Genomic DNA, 21481 nt, shown 5'->3' with positions numbered 1-21481 from the left:
TTGAAAACAAACGTAATTCCGGATTTCTCATGTCTCTTCTTATTTATGCAGTAGCAGTAGTCCAGATAATCATTTCAATATATATATATATATATATATATATATATATATATATATATTGTCGGGAGAAAAATCCTCTGCCCACGTATGAGACCAGCTAACTCACCTTTAGTCGAAAGAGACGAGATAAAGGTTCCTCACATCACTTACGGGAATCGAATCCAGGTCTTTCCGACCAAAGGGCTTCATCTATACCGACTGAGCTACGGAGGCTCATATATATATATTATTTAATGTAATATTAACATTATTGATGAATAGCTCTCTGTATATAATTAAGAAAAGCTTTGGTTGATTAATAAAAAAAGAACCATGCGTCATTTCTGTTCATTTCAATGAAGCCTTCACAAGGCTTAATTTCGGCGACGTACATTATATAGAAAGAGTGGATATTAAAGATCTAACATTATTTCAAAGCCAAATGTATGCAGAAAGTATGACAGTTTCTGCATAAATTCTTCGGCATCGGAGTTGTCCTGGCGTGCGTTACTTAAAAGAACTGGACAGCTGCCCAAAGCGTCTGTATATTCGTCTTTTTATTAGTGCATTTGATAAAGGTTTAAGTGGTTATTGTTTGAGACAACATTTGGACTGGACTGTAAATTATGTTGACATTAGAGTAACAGGTTTCACTTTTTAATAGGTCTGTTGTAAAGTGTTTTCTTTAAGGTTCTAGGTTCAGTTAAAGCCGTAAATATTATTTTTGAAATGGCGAACGAAATAGGCAGTACTTGTAGCACGCGTCAAAGGCTAGTTTACGGAATGTAATCAAACTGATGTTTTCATTTTGCCAACTTGAATACATTGAATGACTATATAATGGAAATCTGCTGTTAATATATTTTCGTCGGAAACTTTTTATAAAAATTCCGTATTGTTATAACTTAGTTCACTTGACGAGTATAGATTAAAAATATAAATGAAATGCAAAAAAAAAAACAAAAACAAAAAACTGCTCGTTGCCTCGAATTACATGCTTCTTGCCTCACTTTACTAATAATCTCGCTCTCTGTTAATGTAATATTAATATTATTGATGAAATGAATAGCTCTCTGTATATACTTAAGAAAAGCTTTGGTTGATTAATAAAAAATAACAATACGTTTGTTTTATTATTAAAATTAAAAAAAAAAAAGATTGTGTGTGTGAACATTGTGTGTTCACACACACAATCTTTCAAATCTTTGACCAGTAGTGTGTGCTTCCCAGGTTTGCTTGCGAAATGTTTTGAGACCGTAGGACAAACAAAATGTTTTCTCTTTGTCCTACGTTTTTTTTTTGAAAAAAATGACTAAAAATGAATAAAAAAAACATGTCTATTAAAATTAATTTCATACTAAAAACGTGACATTTTTCGAAATTGTGATGGAAAAATTCACAAACTATTTCTCTTCGAAGAATCACTGACTGCGATGCAGAAAAAAACTATTTTAAAATGGCAAATGATAAAAATTTTCAAACACTGATTACCCTTTACATACGCATTTTGATTGTTTTTCTCTAGTGTGTTTGTTTTAGGATTCATTTATCGCTGTGATTTTTTGTACATTCAGCTGACCGACTCATAATTTAATATTTTATTCTCTGAATTTTCTTGCGTGCTATTAATTTGATTTGCATATTCCCATCTGTTTATTCCAAGATTTATATTAGATTATTTCTGTATTAGATTTGTATAGATCCTTTCAGGGAAACGGAAATCTTTGATACATTTCCAATTCCGTTGGTGCATACATATACAATATAATTTTACTGAATATAGATTTTTATCCTCTGTTCATATGTTCTAACAAGATTATCAATGATTCTAATCATTGACCGTCTTTGAAAACAAACAAAAAAAAATGAAAGAACAGAGGCAAGCTAAAATAGTTATGTGAGATTTATTTCATTGTCACAAGAAAGATTACATAGAGCACAAGAAAACTCAGAAAATACATGCCGACTAATCAGTGAGTTGCGGAATGTCTCACTTTGGAAGTCCACATGAAGAGCTCTTGGCAGCAATATTTTCACCAGAAGAATACCAAGCAAAAGCGCTACAGACTTCGTCAATACTTCTATTGAGTAATGAGTGACGTCACTCCAGAACTTGACTGCCTGTAGAGTCGTCCTTCCTACAAGTGATCAAATTCAAATTTAAAAAAAATTAAAAAAGTAGGGGAATTATTTTGTTATTAGCAAAAGATTTTTGTTCATTCTGAGAATTAAATGCTATATTTATCAATTGTATTTGAAATATCTAGATCAACTAGCTAAAATGTAGCAATGATAGTGGAATATCGAAAGGTCCAACAGAATACATGTATAATCTTTTAATCATAAATGACACTTCTAAGAAAGACTGAACAAATTGTTTGAAATATAAAAAAATAAACTGACTTTAAATTCTATTTTACTTCGTTCTATACATTCTGTAATTATTATTTGCTTTATTTTATAGATATCATTCCCACTTTTTATATAATTTTATACGTATGCAGGAAATACTGGTATATCATCTGACATTTAGTCAAATTTTAATGTGAGTAAAACTGCAACGGTGCATTCATCCAAACCGCCGAAAAGAAATGTCATTCTTCGGAGTATGGCAAAGAAGCTATTGATCTAATATTTCTGTGAAGCTAAGCCGCTACTTGTGAAGTTTAATATAGCATATCAGGGTATTAATGATAGACTTAGCACGATCAAGTAGGTTCCCCCCTCCCTCCCTCGTGTTTTTAATCCTATATCTCAAAAATCAACCACAGAACTCACTCTGTCATAGACAGCAATATGTGTTATAGTTTAGAAGCACGAGATAGCAATAGTTGTCTTTCGTGCTCTCTCTCTCTCTCTCCTGAAAAGCCTGTCATCAAATATAAATTGGTTAGAGCTAAAGGAACTCTGCCTACTCCATTTGGATAATAAAATGCGTTAGAGGATTTATTTATTCATTTATAATAAGACTCGTCCAGCATTCATATAATTACTCCATGTACTCCCCATATCATCAGACATATACCATCAGCCTATAAGCATCCTCAGTGATTTGATAAACCTTAACAAAATAACATTATTAGAGCAGTGATAAAGAAAAAACAGCTAAGATAAATATGTTTTATTATACAGTAGACGGAATCCTTTTGCCAACTTTAACACTTTTTCTGTTCTGTTCTATTTCCTTGGCCATTAAATGAGTCACCTGAAAAGTTGTGAGTAATTAATACTGTGTTTTGTTCACTCGAGTAGCCACCTTCTGGATGAGAGCTCGTTTTGTCCAGTTAATGAAACTTCAGAAATGTGTTCAAAATTTTGCCTTAACAGTTCTCTGGAAGTTGCAACTTGTCTGAGTTTCTTTCTGCTTTCTGACTAGAGTACAACATGAATTAAAAAAAAAAAGACCGTTCATTCTCTCTTTTCTAGTTTCTAATAATACTGGCTTAGTCTATGATATTATTTCCTTCTTCTTGAGATTAATGCAAAATAAATAATACTGACGTCTCTGTTCCCAAAAGAAATTCTTGCCCTTCGGGCAGTCTCAGACTGAAGCTAAGACGAGAATTTCCGAGTTTTTGATCCGTTAAGGTTATTTCTTGGACTCCAATTGGTCACGTTTTTCAGCAGGATCCCGAGAACAATAATAAGGTAATCATAGATCAACAGCCATCTTCCCTGAGGGAGGAGACCGCAATCACGATTACTCCGACACCTTTCATCCAGTGCAGCAAATCCCCAGGTACAAGCTCACTAGTCCCTGATGTCTCATAAAACAACAGAACTCGAAGAGAAACTTAAAAGTCCGAAGTGCAAAAGGAACGTAGAAGAAACTCGTCACTTTATCGACCGGGAAGAAATTTTTCTTCGCGAAAGATAACTTGGATACAAGCAAATCAGAAGAAAATGCCATTCTGTTTCCTTCGCTTGCTTTTGCTAGGCATAATCAACTACTTCAGGGACAATCAAATGAATAATACATATCGCCAACGAACGACTTGAAAACTATAAAAAAGCCCACCGGCTGTGTGCATTCTTTAATGAACTGCTTATGCCACTGATTTCTGGAATACTTCCATTAAATCTAAAATTATAACAAGTCAAACGAGGACAGATATCTAAGTTGTCAGTGTCATCACCATGCTTACAAAATTCATGTAGTCACCTCTCTGTGAATCAATTCCATTTATCAAATAAAATTTTAGATTCTGAAAATTCTTCAATTATAATATCTCCGACTATCTAATACTTTACATAACTTTTGACATTGTTTGCCATAGCTTTCCTAGACACCAAACAGATGTCGAGGATTTACTTTCATTATCTCCTGTAGCAAGGCAGATTTTTCTGTCTTTCTTTATTTATTTTTAGTTTGTTGTCACTTCTAGAAAATAAATAAATAAAGACAGAAAACTCTTTTTTCTTTCAGTGAAAATGCTTGAATAAAATCAAAACGTGAATATACTTTTCAAGGCTATTAAAAAGTGGCAGAAATATTGCAGTTCTTGGTATTTTATTTACAAATTATACCTCGCACGAAATCTTCCTTTCATTTATATGCAAACTCTTGTTCCTTTCTTCTTTTTAAATATGCATGTCCCCAGAAATGACAGAGACAGGTCAACCATTTGCTACACCTAGTTGTTGTGTAGCAAATGGCTACACCACAACTATAGTCAGATAAATGCCACAAGTAGTAAGCTTCAGTTCAACTTACTTGCCTTCTACTCACGCAGTTAATAAGAAAGAAGAAACTTAAAATGAAGTTTACATAGATGCATACGACTCTGGTACTGGTATTATTATTATTTTTTTCATTTTCTGTTCATTTGCTGATGGAAGTTTGCGAATATATCCAAATAAGCAGTTACTTGAAGTTACAGGTTAAGGTTAAAGAAATTATAAAGATATAATAATAATATTTGGTTGCAGATCAAGTGTTGATCAATTTTATATTTAAACTGAACCAACTAGTTTCGCCACACTTTAACTGTTGGCATATTCAGGGTACTTATAAGTTTAAACAATCTCACAATTATGCGTAACTGCAAAACTGACAAAAATAACTGTAAAAAATTGACTAGAATAATTACAAATAGGATAGTATCGAACGTGAGTGAAACACGTATCGCGTGTACAAGGTTAGCTAGCTGTTGCTAAGGAACTTTCTGTGGTTTGTATTAAAGTTCATTTCTTCCGTTTTTAAAGTTCTGATCAGGGTTTTCCATATCTCTGGGAGTATTAGGCCTTGATTTCTGTTAAGGTTGACAGTAGAACGGGCGACTGTGGCTGCTTCTTTGAAAATTCTTGAATGGTAATCTTCCTCCAAGTAAGGAGAACAGCTTTTGTCCCACTCGATGACATGGTTAGTTGTAGAGAAATGAGACGATAGGCCAGAAATATCTTGTCTGTTGTTTTTGACATAGCCAATATGTTCCTTTTGCCTGATTTCGAGGCTTCTCGAAGTCTGTCCGATGTAACTAGAGCCACAAGCGCATGGAATATTATAAACTCCAACATATTTATAGAAAGGATGGTTGTCTTTTATATAAAATTATAAAGATGTTTTTGTTTCTGTATTTTAATTCCAATAAGGATTTGAGATGCAGTTCATCTAAAACCCTTACTTGATTGTCTAGACTTCGAAAACAGTCTGTATTTGAATATGCTCAAACAGAATAGGTTTGGTCCCTAATATGCTCAAATACAATCTGTAAAACAGATTGTATTTGAGCATATTAGGGACCAAACCTAACTGTTTGAGGTCTCTTTCCATCAAAAGTTTGCCTTTTCTACTAATTGAAAATATTCAGCCCGAATGCTGTATGATTAATTGTATAAACCTGAAGACAGGTCGAGATAGGTTAAAATATCGTGAATGTTGTAGTCGAAATTTATACACCAGAAGAAGTATTTTGGAGATGTAGGACGGCCTGGACATGCGGAGGTTTGGCGGAGAGATGTAGAAGAAAAATTACCGATTTTCCCTGTACACGCAGAATATTTGTGAAATGTTTCTCTGTAATCTCTCTAAACCTAAAAAAGATCATTTCCTGATTAACCAAGGGGCCATTTGAACTTCGAAAATGCGAATGTCTGTGTTTTGTATTCCTTATTGATTATCCATAATGAAGTATTAGTATCACAGTTAATTGGAAAACAAATCAAACAGAAGTTTATGAAAAATTGGAATTGCAATGGATTGTACTGTTTTATCTCAATAAAACAGTGCACTATGTTGTACGTTTTATTGAAATAAATGATTAACGTATATGATACCTTAAGATTATATTAATAAATCCCAAAACTTCACGGCCCTGACTATGGACGTTGACTGTGACGTTTCAATCTTTCATAACGTGTTAGTCAAGTTGTGTTAATTTCAGCGTTAGTTAAGTGACAAAACCACGAACAGTTTATTAGCAACTGAGAAAGTAAAGCATAATAAGATTTGCTTTTAAGAAAATAGTGATGTTGTGTTGCTGTAATAAGACATACGTAAATTTCATGATTGTTATTTCTTCAGAAGAAACACTGAAATACCATATAGGTTTGATTTTAGTCGACCAGAGAGGACATGTTTTTCTCCCCAACCGATGTCAGAGTTATAATCTTTGGCGTAGTGAAGTAGATTTTGTTTTCTCCTGCAAGAAAGGAAACTGTTTTTTTTTTTAAATTCAACTACAGAGTGGAATTAACCCCCCCACACACACACACAGTACATAAAAAGTAACCGGTTAGTCCTAATGGAACATCGCCTCTTATCTAACGAACCGTAGAAGTGTGTTTTCACAATAGGCGGATTCCATGTCTTACCATCACGATGATTAGACCAACTGCCTAACAATTGTAAAAGATTAGGGCTAAAAAAGCCGTTATGTATCTCAGTTTCGTAATATAAATGCATTCAATAATATCAAATTTATCATAGTATATTCAGCGTGTTTCTGCATAGGACTTTTAGTAATAGCTGCAAATGCTATCACTTGCTGGCCTGGTTGGTCTGATGGATAGCGTCTCCGTTTCTCAATCCAATGGATTCTGGGTCAATCTTATTGAAGCTTTAGGTGGTCGACGCTATGCCTCCCTATGTCCTATGTCTGTGGATGCTTTTGTTCACGGGGCAGGTTTGCTTGTTTTGGGGATCGAAAAACCGGAGTTTCCGGGTGCTCCCCTACCTCCGACTGAGACCGGCTAACTCAGTCTGAGGTAGGGGAGCACCCGGACCGGCTAACTTTAGTCGAAAGAGATCAGATAAAGGTTCCTCACGTCTTGGACAGCAATTGAACCCAGATCTTTCCGACCAAAGGGCTTTGTCTATATCGACTGTAACTATGATTTGAATGTAACTATAATTGATATAAAGCTACTGAGGCTCTTATATCCTCCTTAGTTACATTTAAATGATACAAGAATGAATAAATCCTGTTTGTGCAATCAGTGATTAACTATATAATACTTTTCTTTTTAAAAAATTAATAAGTACCTTAAAATTATATCCGTAAAATCAAAAACTTCAAGGCCCTGCCTATGGATTCCCTAATCTATTCTGTGTTATCACATACATTTTTTTCATAAAAAAAGAAATCTGTATAGCACAGTTCTCTAAAACATCTTAAATGTGTCGTTATTCTAAATCTGGTAAAATAAAGAATTTTTCACGAAATCTCTCTTCAACTTGTGCTTCAGAATCGATACATTTGATTGTCCCGTTTAGGCAACAAAATGTTGATATCCATGCCGATTACAAGAATTTTCAGTTTATTGAGTTTATTTTACTGAACCACTTCTGGGCAGTTAGAGAAAAAAACTCTAATTTCACCGAAGTTGCATTTGGGTACGTAAGCGCTCGTTTTAAAACAACATAAAAACATTCAACTTTTCTCATAGGGACATGTAGAATGGCTCTGATATTTGATCTACATACATTCCATTTGAGGTTTAATTACTGTGGTGGTCATCACTGCACTTTTCTCAAGTTCCATCGTAATGTTATTAAACGGCATGACTACCCCATTCAGTTCCTTCAGTGTTATCGACTACTTTGATTTTCATGGTGCATTTTAATATATATAAATGTATATATATGTATGTATGTATGTATGTATGTATGTATATATATATGTATGTATTAACCTGAAACAAGCGCAGTTCTTTTGCGTTATGCCCTCCCCCCCTTTCTTTTTCGTCTTTAAGGAAGTAACTGCATTCGGATCTCGATGGATTCGAACCTTTATATGAACACCCATTATCATTGCGAACTCCGACATTTTTAAAAGCTTTGAAAGTTCAAGAAATGTGGAGAAATATTTGAATCAGTGTTTATGGTTATTATTTACATTCTCTTAAAAGGCGGCGAAAAGCGAGATGCACTCGTAACTGCTGACTTGTCTATGGTTTTATCGAAAAGCGCCATTAAGGTCGTGACCCTCGTTACGAAACTATCTTGCTCGATATGATCACCAGTATGAGATCTCGCCACGCTTAGGCACAGAGAGAGAGAGAGAGAGAGAGAGAAGATCGCAATGTAGAGCAGAAACGTGCCGTCACGAGACGGGGATTTTCTCTCGGTTAAATGAGCCTGTCCTCGTTAATTACTTGGACGAGTTTGCCTACAAACAACCAGCTGCCTTATCCTGTTTAATTTCTACAGCGTCGCCCAGTAATCCCTGTGATTGGATTATAAGAGAGAACAACAAATTGGTTATGTGTAATGCGTTCCTTGTCGACAGTTGGGAAATATCCTCTCAAATGGTGAATAACTCACCCTCCCCAATCCCTGCCCTCTTTAATGTGTGCTCGGTGGATATGGAATGGATTATTTCCAGTACATCTCTTACCGATGAATTCATAATTATCATCAATATACAAAAGGATGCTGTTGTTGTTTGTTGCATATAAGTCAGCGTTCAAGGCTAACTATAGCTTGTCTGCAATTCATAACAAATTTTTGTCTACTTTTATTCTGAAGGGAAATTAAAGATTGCAAAATTAACTACTCTTTTGGTGTAGAATTAGTTTCCCCTTATGGTAGTTCTTTCATAATCGGAAACTTTCAACTTTTCAGTCAGCTAAGGCCATGAGACGAAAGTATTGATATGTATCATGTGTGTTCACCGAATATATTTGCAGAGTGGGGAAAATCCTTCTATCGCCGTCTGAGAACTTCTCACTCAATTTCGGTTGCTTTTCTTTGACGGGATTTGAAACTAGCTTACTTTAATTAAAGATTTAAAGGAGATTTATGTTGGTTTTAGGTTTTAAAAAGTTTGCTTGACCCTAGAAGATCGTATTTTGTAGTCTCTAATTAGGAAATACATCAATGGTAACCTTCTCTGATTACATAGGAAATAAAATCATAACAACGCTTTTGCTCAAGCAATCTTATAGCACAGTTACCAAATAGAAGGAAACCTTTTAATTTTGATGACACGTCTTATTAAAACTGCTCCAAATTGGCCATGAAGGCTTGTTTCTAGATGCATTTTGCTAAAAGTTTAAGCCTCTGTTGGTCTGTCTCACCCGTGTGTACGCCGACTAATATCCATGTACAGTTTCTCCATTTTTTTAATTTTTAATTTTTATTTTTGGTTTAAAGCACGACTTCATCGTCGGCATAACAGATAAATAAGTAAATAAATATATATATATATATGTGTGTGTGTGTGTGTGTGTGTGTGTGTGTGGAATTCTGCAAAACAGGAAACCACTGAGGTGAACTCTTGAAGATGGCAGTAAGATATAGTTGTGCATCATTTTATTTTCGTGGCTTACTTTTTTCATAGTTTTTAAAGTCAGCAGCCGTGATACCACTGGGAGACATCATTCGTCGCTAATGTGACGAATAACTTCGATCTGCATGCCTTCAGTACATCATAAAACCAAACAAACACCGAAAGGTCTCATGACTGAAGAGATGGAGTTCACAGTGCAGACACTGGTCGGGCGATTTCTTGTAGCGATATATTGTAAGTGGGATTAGGCTGAGCAGGCGCTATAAATCCGGACGTTTTATTACATATCAGTAGAGCAGCTCATTTCTGGAGCACGCCAGAACCTCGATAAGAAGTTTCATCCGTGCGTTCTTATATTGCAAGTTGGTTACATTCATTGCTCACAACTAGTAAGTAGTGCGTCTACGTCGGTTATGGATCACTGCTGGCAGTCACGTGTTCTATTCACGTGCGCTATTGTTTTAACTGATCGAAGTTTGCACAAAACTACGTGTATAAAAATTGCTATATCCTAGAATTTTATTTCGCAAGCATGTATTTAGTGTATTGTGACTCGTTGCGATGATCACATATGAAAATGAAAAAGATATAAACGTAAAAATTGCAAAATATTTAAAAATAACAGGTGTAATTAACTCTATATTTAAACCAAACCTAGTTCAAAAACAAACCAGAGTATACAATACATTATCCCTACCAGTCTTATGTATGGAAGCGAAATCTAGACAATAAAACAAAAAGATAAACAAAGATTAATAACAGCAGAAATGAAGTTTATGAGAAAAACTGCAAAGTATACCCTATTTGATCGCAAAAGAAACGAAGAAATTATGAAAGAATTAAACCAAGAACCAGTAATAGAAAAAATTAAAAAATATAAACATAAATGGATGGAACACGTTCAAAGAATGAAAACAGAAAGATTACCAAAACAAGCCTTAAAGTACAAGCCATTAGGAAAAAGAAAACCAGGGCGTCCTCTTAAACGATTCAACGATGACTTCTAAGGCCGGAACAGGCCATGCTAGGCCTAAATCCTTGATACGCATGATGATGATGATGATGATGATGATTTTGATGTATTTAGTATAAAAGTCATTCAGTTGGTTTCAGGTTATTTTTCAATCTCAAGTCATAAATATACTATACAGTATTACTACCGGCTGTTCTGTTTGTGCCAAACGACAGTTTTATAATGATCAGAAGATTAAATGGATAAGCTGTAAATTTTAAAATTCAGTTTGTTCGCTTTTTTATTTGAAATCCATCAATAAGAAATCTGGTAGTTGATTAAGAAATTAACACGCACGCACGCACGCACGCACGCACGCACGCACGCACGCACGCACACACACACACACACACACACACACACACACACACACACACACACACACACACACACACACACACACACACACATGTATGACTCGTTGCGATGTCAATAATCTAATTACTGTTTTTTCAGGGGCTGAATTTTTAAGAATTTAAAGACGAACTGAATATAGGCCTTACTGAAATTTAAGTAATGTGAATTCGCTAAACTTTTTTTCTAAAAAATTACCGATGCTTGATTTTGGATGGGTGTATTTCGATTATTTTAGATTAGCTCAAAGCAACTGGTGATGTGATGTGATGCAACATGTAGGCTTTCATTCTGTCTTTACGTAAATGAGTATCCTGAAGGTTTTTTTTGTTTGTTTGTTTTATACCGAGAAAACTAATCAGGGTTCTGACTGGAAACCCATAGTAGAATAGTCGAAAACTGACTGACTTAGGCTCTCATTGAAACTCCATTCCCTTTATCTGAGAAGATCTAAACTTTTCCATTCGGTCATCACAAACTGTAACTAAGTCAGGAACACCCAATGTGCAATGAAAAATACATCTCTTTCCTTACGTTTATTTACGTTTATTTACACTTATATTCCTTAAGAATTTCTCATCATTGGTGACTATTCGCAAGGTGATAGATAATTATTCTCGAATGTGAACCCAGTCCTGAGTTATTTAAAGGACCTTTAGCATAGCATATGTTGGTTTTTCATAAAGAGGATGTATCTTCTTTCCTGGCACGACTAGAAGGATTTGTACTTCTTGATTGTACAGATTTATGTCCAAATCTCGGCGAGTATACGAGTAATATTTTAGGGCTTTTCAACTTGGTGTTCAGTGTCAATAGGAGTCGGGTTTTGTTCGAAATTTGGGTGGATGAGTGCATGTATATGGATGGGAAGAAATCCTAGAGTCCTAGAGATCCTTAATTAACTTGCAAACTAATAGAAATAGAATTCAGTTTTAATCTGAGAGGACCTTGACTTTTGGCAATTAAATTTTTATTCAGTTATATTCTTTTGAAACATTACGGAATCCTTCCAAACATTATTATTATTATATAATAAAATAATTATTCCAAATTAACATTATGCTTACTTTGGGATATCATTTGCCTCAAGAAGACAAATAATTCATAAAAAAAGCTTCGAAAACGTGCCGAGAGGTGATGTATTTTCCAGCGATTAATTGAAAAAAAGAATGAAAACAAAAATCATTAAGTGAAACAAACAAGACCTCAAATTAAGATAATGATTACTCGCTTGTCTTCTACAAACTTGATTTAGTTTAGAGAAGAGTTCGGTCGAATAAGTGTGTGTTTTTGTTCAGAGAATGGAAAACGACCAATGTTTAATTGCCCGATTTGGTCTTCATCAAAAAGCATCTGCTTTTCGTTATCAAGTTCGTAAGACACAGACCTGAGAAATTCTTCTGACGATGAACTCGTGATGATCAGCCTTTAACTGTTTGTATTCCTCCTGCTCGTGCCTCGCTTCTATCTCCGCACGTACAACTTGATTCTGAAGTTGATTTATAACATCATTCTGAACTTATTCTCTCAGGAGAAAGTTTTCTCTGGTGATTCTGAAAATATTAATTCTTATTGCTACGTTATACTAATAATAAGTTTATTTTTTCCCCCTTAACTTACTATCTTAGTGACTAATGGTCAGATGCAATATAGAATGACAGGACGAACATTATTAGAAATTGCAATTATTTGTCAGCTGGAAGAGTAACTGGAACATTTCAATAAGAACAGTGTTGTGAAGCGCAATAAATTAATTTTATATTGCAGTTGCGTGATACTTTTCTCCGATATTTAAATACCCTGGGGTATTTTCACCTACATAGGTTGCGGAAATGAATGGGCAGCTATTTTTTTCTTAGTTAATATTAGCTCCACACAAGAGATGTTGCAAAACATATAGCACCTTAGTGGCACATGTGAGCAAATGATTAGAGAGAGAGAGAGAGAAGATAGCCAAATGTTTCCACTTCTACGCAGCGATAACTTTTTCTTTCCTTTAAGAATTTCACATTATTTAAAAACTAGTGAACCGGAGATTTGGTGAAAAGGGTGTTGGGGTTGTTTTGAATTATGGTTGAAGCAACTCAGGTTCGGAGGCCAGTGTATATGTCTGTTAATTGCGTATGAAGACACGGTTTGCCTGTTTTGGGAGAAAAATTCCTTCCACTTCCCTATAAAAGTTTGCTTCCTAGACGGAATTCGAACCCATATCTTTCCAACCAAAGGGCAACATTGTACTGACTGAGCTACGGAGATTTGTTAAAAGTTTTAAAAAGTACGGACTAGCTTATGAAAAGACCAAAAGCTTTCATTCTATAGAATAAGTTGCTCGTCTTCGGAGAATCATGATATTCTGGTGTAACATGAATAGCTCGTAATTTTGTATCTGTTAGTGACACTGTTCTGACTGATAAGGATCATGCTGCAGATTCTAGTTATTCTGAGGCAGATTTTTGTTCGCCAAAATTTGTGCCTCTGTTATTTCTGGACACAAGAATTTAATGTGGCACTCTGAATGTTATAAAGAAAAAAAACCACTTGGATATTGACTGGGGTTGTTTTAATTTACAGCCGATGCAAATAAGCCTATGAGGCCAGGTTTAATTACGTGTCTATTAATTTTTCCTTCGGAGAAAACCGAGTTTCCTGAAGGAAAAAGCTTTCCCTTCCACCTCCATATGAGATCGACTAATTCATCTTCAATGGAAAAACTCATACCTTGTAAAGGTTCTATCTGGGTTCGAATAATCATTATTATAGAATGAACTCCGTATTTTAAAAAAAATGTAAATATTTTGATGATCGCCACAAATAGCATGAGAACGTTAACTAAGCGATTAGTGTTTTTCTTAACGAATTCATCCACTTTATATAACATGCCTGCAACCGCCAAAATACATTGTTACCTCACTTGTCACACAAAGTTATCAGTTATTACAAATGTGAGATAATAACGCTGACTTACCTCTTGTACGGGAAGCTCATATGGCAATTTCAAGTGGTGACTGTGTGTTTAATGATTGCATGTTATCTCTACGTTGAAGTATCGGGTTTCTTACAGTAAAGGTTGAATGCAATCATAAAACATACACTTGCCTGTTAACTTGAGTTCTCGCTGATCAGTCTTCGAAAAAGTTAGTTATGCACGTACGCATGCTCACACGCAGACAAAGTGTTGAGATTGTTCTTACCTGGCACACCTATAGAAATCGGAGTATCCTGTGTACACACAATTAATACTGCTGTCTCCGAAGAATGTCACTGCCATATCTTGGGTTGTACCTGCAGAAAAATAATTAATCCAGTTAGTAGACATTGCAAAACCCAAGGAGTAAATTCATTTTAAGATATTTATGACTGTCTTGCCATTATGCTCTATCTAGCTTGAAAAATATACTGCTCTCCGCCTTACAGTTACTGATGGTGCTCATTATGAGATAATCTTTTTAGCGCCACTCATTCAAACAATATTAATTTTTTTAACTATTTATATTTCAAGCTGTACTACGCTTCACAGGATGTCTATGCTTTATACCCGAACGTATTATAAAAGTCACTGGTTCGACTTCGCATTGTAACCTGCAGTACCGGCCCTAGGAATTTTGCCGCCCCTTGCAATAGTATATTTTGCCACCCCTTTCCCCTAAAAAAAAAAAACCTCTTTTAGTGACGTCTTAAAAGCCACGATGTTAAGCTAGGCTTCAACATGTCTGATCACAAATTCTAAAATAGTAACATTAGCTAATGAAAATTCTTAAGTTAATGAAAAATTATCATAAACTATATTTTTTTACAGAAAGAGAGAGACAATTAACCCTTTAACGGTTGAATTTTGTTCTGAAAATGTGCATCTGCATGGATAATTAAAATCAATTGCTACTAATATCGACATTACTGGGATCGCAATGAGAAGTACTTGCCATGAGCTCAGAATTTTTGATTTCGGTCCTTTCGCTTATTTTCTCTTGTACTACATTAGCTGTTTCAGTTTTGTTTTTAGATATTTATGCAAAGCCCCGCTTTGTTTCTGAATATCGCGTTCTTTTTCCGATTTTCGTTTGCATTATTCTGCGCCTGATATATTTTTTTTAATCAAAGGATCTCTTCAGTATGAATTAAAAAAATTTATACTGAATTTTATCAGACATATTGGAATGTTAAAATTATTTTCAAAGCCAAATCCTAATAACTGTATCAAAAAGTATTATTAACAATCACTGCACAACTTGTATTATCAAAATACATAACTACAGTTTATATTTATTTCTATTTTTTTAACTGGTTTACTCTTAATCAATTATCTCATTATGATCGTTTGGTCTCATTGGTTAAATGAAATTTACCTTCAGTCAAGGCCAACAATGGGATCGGAAATAAATGCAAAATAGGTGTTCTACTATAGTCACGTCGCCTAATATTAACACCGACAGTGCGATATTAAACGCAGCATAATACTATATTATTTTAAATGATTATGATTTTTTAAAAAAAATATGCAGTACAATGGAGTTTTATTATATAAAAATTTAACTAACGACTTCCTGAAGTCTGGTTTCAACAGAGAAGGAATAAATGACTTTTTTTTTTTTTCTTACACTTTAAGCCGATTTTGCCGCTCCCAAAAACCTGTCGCCCCGTGCAAATGTACTTGTTGTACCGTCGGTAGAGCAGGCCCTGGTAACCTGACGTGGAATAGTAGCCTATGTGATAAGAAGGCACTGATTAACTTCTATTGTTAGTGAGTGCAAATCAAATAGAGCAAAAAAAAAAAAGAAGGAAAAAAAAAAGAATCTTCGTTCTTTATGAGTTGTTTGCTTTTTCCCACTAGGACCATAAACATTACGTTCCAGACATGAAGAATTATTTACTAATCAGTGTACTCTTCAGTGCTGAATTTCATATCCGATTTCAATACTTGTCAAGTTTCAATCCGCAAATGATTAATAAAACTGAGATTTCTACTGCACGCATAATATTTAATAGCTATCATTATACTTGTCATTCAGCGCAGACTTGTCCACTTCAGCATCCCTGACGAGGCAGCGGACCATGTTTCCACTCTCCAACTCCAACAGGCTGTCGATTCGAATCCTACTTCGGCATGATGGATATTTATAAGTCTTTACATTCTAGACGAATTTCGTTGCTGATCCTGTGAGACCACCGCTCTCCTTATTGGAGGCCTGAATTGACTTGAAAAGCGTGTAGAATAAGAGAAAGATTATTTAACTCTTATTCCACCGAGAGTACTAATACTATAAGTTTGCAACCTTTCGTTTTTGGAATTCGCAAATAACCAAATTATTTGCTTTGGCATCGCGTTGCTCAAAATACATCTTCGAAGACTCTTTACCTATAGCTTTACCTCAGTGTTTCCCAACGTTTTTTAGATCATGCCCCACCTCAACGCCTCAAAGATTTTGATGCACTCCCCCCCACCTCTAGCATAACAGTCAGCCAAGTTCTGAAAAAGTATAATATAAATATGTACTTTAAATAAAAAAGGAACATAATTTTACCTATGTTCCTTTTTTAATTTGACTTTCTTCGATGAATATAAAATTTATATTACACTTTTGTATATTATAATACATAAATCGAACTGAACTCGGGAAAATAAAATCCAAGTTAATGCGATCCTTGAGCTTGATATCTGCTGCAAAGAGTTTTTATTTGAGGTACTAACTTAGTCAATTTCAATCTCAAATCTTCATGGTTTGTGATATCCAGATGATTTTTTTTTCAGTAGCAAGTCATTTACAGAACTAAAGCCACATTCAACTAAATCTGACGACGGGACGGGGAACTATTTTTTTTTGTTGCAAACTAGTTGAATTTCGGTATTTCGTTTCTGCCTCGTCAGAAAGCCATGTCATTGTTACTTTTATGTTGAATAAAGTTCTAATAGACTCATCGTTTTGCTTTTTTGAGAATTCTTCTTGATACTGTATTTATGTTGACTGCTGTACTAGTGATGTCAGCTTTTTTTTCTCGGAAAGTCAGGGTTGCATATCGACAATTTATCGCTGACAATGATGATTTGTTTGAGTAGACTATATCGGTGATGAGGTGATGTCGTCATATTTAGTTGAATGTGGCTTTAGTGCTGTAAATGACTTGCTACTGAAAAAAAGAAATCATCTGGATATCACAAACCATGGGGATTTGAGAATTGAAATTGACTAAATTAGTACCTCAAATAAAAACTTTTTGCAGCATACATCAACATCATTTTCTAATTGCTCCCAAAATATTCAAATTGCACCCCCCCCCCTGTGGGGCGTACGCCTCACGTCGGGAAACACTGCTTTACCTTGCAAACTGGACGCAGCAGAGTTTTCCAGCTGGTTTGTTTCGCAGTGCAATTCAATGCAATTCCCCCCTTAAATCTCAACCAATTTCACATGACGTTTTGTTTCTGGAGTTTGTGTTTTGTCTGATAATAATAATAGGAAATAAATCCGATTACAAAAAGGAACAGCAAAATAGCGGATATGTTCACTGAAAAAATAAACCCTTGCATGGCCAATTTCTTCGAGATATTGAGGGAAAAATTGACATGACCAAGACGCGGCAATGGCTACAATATGGATATATTAAAAAAGAAACAGAAGGATTTACTTTAGCTGCTCAAGAACAGGCGTTACAAGCTAATGCAATCAAAGCAAAAATTTTTAACATCAATAATAACAGCAAATGTAGATTATGCAATCAGAAAGATGAAACTGTAGAGCATTTATCTAATCAGTGCCTGCAGCAAGATAGCCCAAACTGATTATAAATACCAGCATGATCAAGTGGTCAAAATAATTCATTGGCATGTATGCAAAAAATATGGTTTTCCTACTTCTGATAACTGGTGGCAGCATAAAATAGAGACAATTTTGGAAAACGAACAGCAAAAATTCTCTGGGACATTAGAATACAAACAATTCATATTTAGAACACAATAGACTTGACATCGTAATTACTGAACATGGACAAGTTTGGATTATTGACATCGCAATATCCAGTGATAACAACACTAACAACAAAGAATTGGAAAAAAATCACTAAATATCGAGATCTGGCAATCAAAGTTGGTGGTCGGCTTTGGCTTAAACACACCCAAGTCATCCCAATAGTTATCGGTGTACTTGGTGCAATTTCAAAGAAGCTATCCAACATCAACGAAGTGAGCATATATGGTTTACAAAAAACGGTATTACTGGGAACAATCCATATTTTATGACAGTACATGGCAGACTATTCTTAGATTCTCGGGTAGAATCTGAATTGCTATGTATTACTGAATTGCTATGTATACCAGTTTGAATGATATCTTGTTTTGATTGTGTTTCAACTGTGTGAATAAAATAATAATAAAAACGTACCTCTTCACTGAAGTGGCTTGAAAAAATTCCACGTTTGGTCGAGCATAGGGTTTCTAGACTAGATCACTCATGGTACCAATACAATAGATTTATAACCGTTCGTAGATTGAATTCACATAACAACGTTTGTAAAGAAGCTGCCATCCATCTTAAATCTGTCTTAGCTACTCTTACATGTACTTTCTGTACATCACGAGTCATACTATCATATTACTTTTCTAATATAAATAATCTCTTGTGGGCATTACAGCCTATCTTTGAGAAGGATCTTTCGTATTTATTTAAAACCTGCTCGACTGGTGTTTGATGTTAATTTTTAAAGATGTAAGCGAAAGCGAACTTCAATGAGAATCATAGTTTCATTATTTAACAGGAAAACGTCTGGCGACTAAAATATCATCGATGCTCACTAAACAGAGAAACCAAATGAATTAAATTTAGTTTTATTGAGTTCATCTTTCCTGTATTTCTGCGACAGTTTAGACTGGTCTTCCAAGTTTCAGGGAGTGTGACTTCCGTAGCTAAGTTGCTTAATTACAAGGCTCCTGAGTGGTTTGTCAGAATTCACAGGTAGCTCTCAAGGGTTGCCTGGTAGTTACGCACGCTCCACTGCATTGACTGGTTGTAAATCGGTTGTCAGGATTACCAACCAGTTGCTGATGTCCCATTTGTTATAGAAACTGCGTCTGTCTCCGAAGGCTATTGCTGCGTACCAGCTTTGCTGGAAGTTGTTGATGATCCCCTGCATTATTTTCGCTCGTTATCTTGAGTGATAATTCATTTATCTTCGATGAATCTATTCCCAGACGTGCCATGGCTAAATGCTCTACATCCAGCCCGCTAATAAATGAAGTAGGTATTCAGTACTGTTTCATATGCGCTTGGTGCAATCATAAAATGAACGGGAACATCTTGTTATTTATATCAAAGCTACAAAAATAAATATCAGGAGGAGTATAAATTTTTATATACCGGCGTCATTCATTATCACAATTCTTGAAATTAGAGCTGCCTTTTAGCTTATGCATTGTAGACATATAATTTTGCTTTGCATAAATTTACCACAACAAGTGGCAAAATCACAAACCAAAACTGCGGTGACTGAACATGTGTTAGTAGAAATTCCATATGCCAATTTAATTAAATCTAGTTCAACCGGAGAGGAATTATTACTTTAATTTCAATCGTATTTCCACATTTTGCGAATACATATGACCCGATTGAAACCGGAATTAAAATTAGTAGAGATAACCACATACCGTACATGGGCGTCCGTAGACACTCAGATTTTTATTCAAATTTGTGTGCATGCTTTGACATTTCTTAGTGTATATGAGGATTTTTTTATTTTTACTTCATTTATTCGTTTTCCATAGTATTTACTAGTGGGAAAAGAATTCTGTATAGAATTCGTTGAATTATATCATACTATACCTAACAATGCCGTGCGAAACGTGAAATCTATGACAGTAAACGAAGAAAGATGGATGTGTTCAAGAATTTGCCTTATAAAATGAAAGTTTGCTGTATAAAATGGAAATACCGATTATGAGAGCTGATAATCTCCACACTACTTTTCGATAGACACCAAGAAGAAATCGACAACGAGCGCCGAAGATATTTAACGTTGCTAGAGAAGTAACTTTAATCGATTGTTGCTATTTTTCCTCTGCATCATGACGCGGTACGTCAATTACATGAGCATCCTGGACTTAAACTGTATAACAAAATTTACAAATCTGAGTAAAAATCTCTGGACAAAAAGTTTGCCCTGATCAGAGTACAGATTTTTACTTAGATCATTTCTGTCTAGATAAATTTAAATTAAATTCTGAATGCGGGTAACTTCTTTTAGTTGCTCTGTTGCTACCCACCAACTAACCAATTGGATAAAATCAGATAACTAACTTTTAATGTGAAATGTTCCCACTCTAGGGAAGATTCGAACCTAGTTTCCTTTCTAAGAAACCTGGATGCTGTCGAGTACGTCAAACCTCACACTGGTATAAAAATTAATTAAATCCTAAATGACCCATGAAACAAATCCATCCATACAAGAAACCCAACGCAGCTAAGATTCTAAATTACATGTTACCTTTATCCTCGTCATTTTAACCTTATGTTAAAATAATGGCGATGAACAAACCAAACCTAGGTATAATCTTATAATATTTATTATTCTTACCAACTGACGATGGAATGGTACTTCTGCGTCCATATCTGCCGTTGGGATAAAACTGCTGAGCCCCTAATTCCACCATTAGACAGGATACGATGATAGACACAACGATCACCCTGGTCATTGTCGATCTGCTTTGGGAATTCATTCTAGAAAGAAACTAGAAACGAAATTAAATTACAGTCAGAGTTAGAAAATTAAAATTAAAAAATAATGCACATATGCATTATTATTATTTTTTTTAATTTTGCAAAAAACATCGTTTAGCAACAGCCAGTTGATGATAATATACATATGCAGTTTAGCGACAAAATGTACTACTTGGCGGTAGATGACGTTTTGTTATAGCTGATGGAAACTGCGTGCAGACGGTGTAGTGTAGACAGTGGGTTGTATGGAGTGCTTTCTCGCGATGAGCCTTTGGACTCCTTGGAGGTGTCACATAATAATAATATCTTATTATCCAAATTGTTCTGATAGCTTAGGAATTTCTGGGTGCTTCAGTGAACCAAGTTTTTGAGCAAAATACATTCCAAGTTCACGCATTAAATCACATTTATTGCCTAGTGTTTAGTTAACTTCCCTGAACGCAAAAAGCCTTCTCCAGTAGTTAAGTCTCTGTGTTTCTGTTAGAAAAACTCTTAGGCTATATGATTTCTCCGATATATCTTATCACTTAGCTAGTGTAATTAGCATGTAAAAAAATCAAATCTTCTGATCTTGTCATTTTCCTAAAGGAGTGCGCGGTACTCTTTTATTCCTAACTTTTTGGCAACTGGTGGCCTGCCGGTTA

General features: G+C 35.0%; 1 protein-coding gene across 2 annotated transcripts in view; it reads right to left on the bottom strand.

Moving 5' to 3' along the window:
* LOC150101161 (uncharacterized) overlaps positions 1-20819 on the bottom strand; it is an 82500-nt gene extending 61681 nt beyond the window's left edge. The window contains exons 1-3 of one of the 2 annotated variants that reach the window (XM_090402024.1): positions 20695-20819; positions 14328-14418; positions 1925-2177 (exon numbers count right to left, since the gene is read on the bottom strand). In XM_090402024.1, the coding sequence (XP_090258150.1) occupies positions 2141-2177; positions 14328-14418; positions 20695-20812 (246 nt within the window). In that variant the 5' untranslated portion in view covers positions 20813-20819 and the 3' untranslated portion in view covers positions 1925-2140. Of the gene's footprint in view, positions 1-1924; positions 2178-14327; positions 14419-20694 lie in introns of those variants that run through there. The other variant, XM_090402023.1, reaches the window with a different exon arrangement.
* Positions 20820-21481: the final 662 nt, after the last annotated feature.

The sequence above is a fragment of the Typopeltis vanoorti genome, chromosome 12 (assembly GCF_054136105.1).
Source record: "Typopeltis vanoorti isolate ZY-2024b chromosome 12, IOZ_Tvanoo_1.0, whole genome shotgun sequence".
Classification (NCBI taxonomy): Eukaryota; Metazoa; Arthropoda; class Arachnida; order Uropygi; family Thelyphonidae; genus Typopeltis; species Typopeltis vanoorti.
This window is presented reverse-complemented; position numbering and strand designations above follow the sequence as displayed.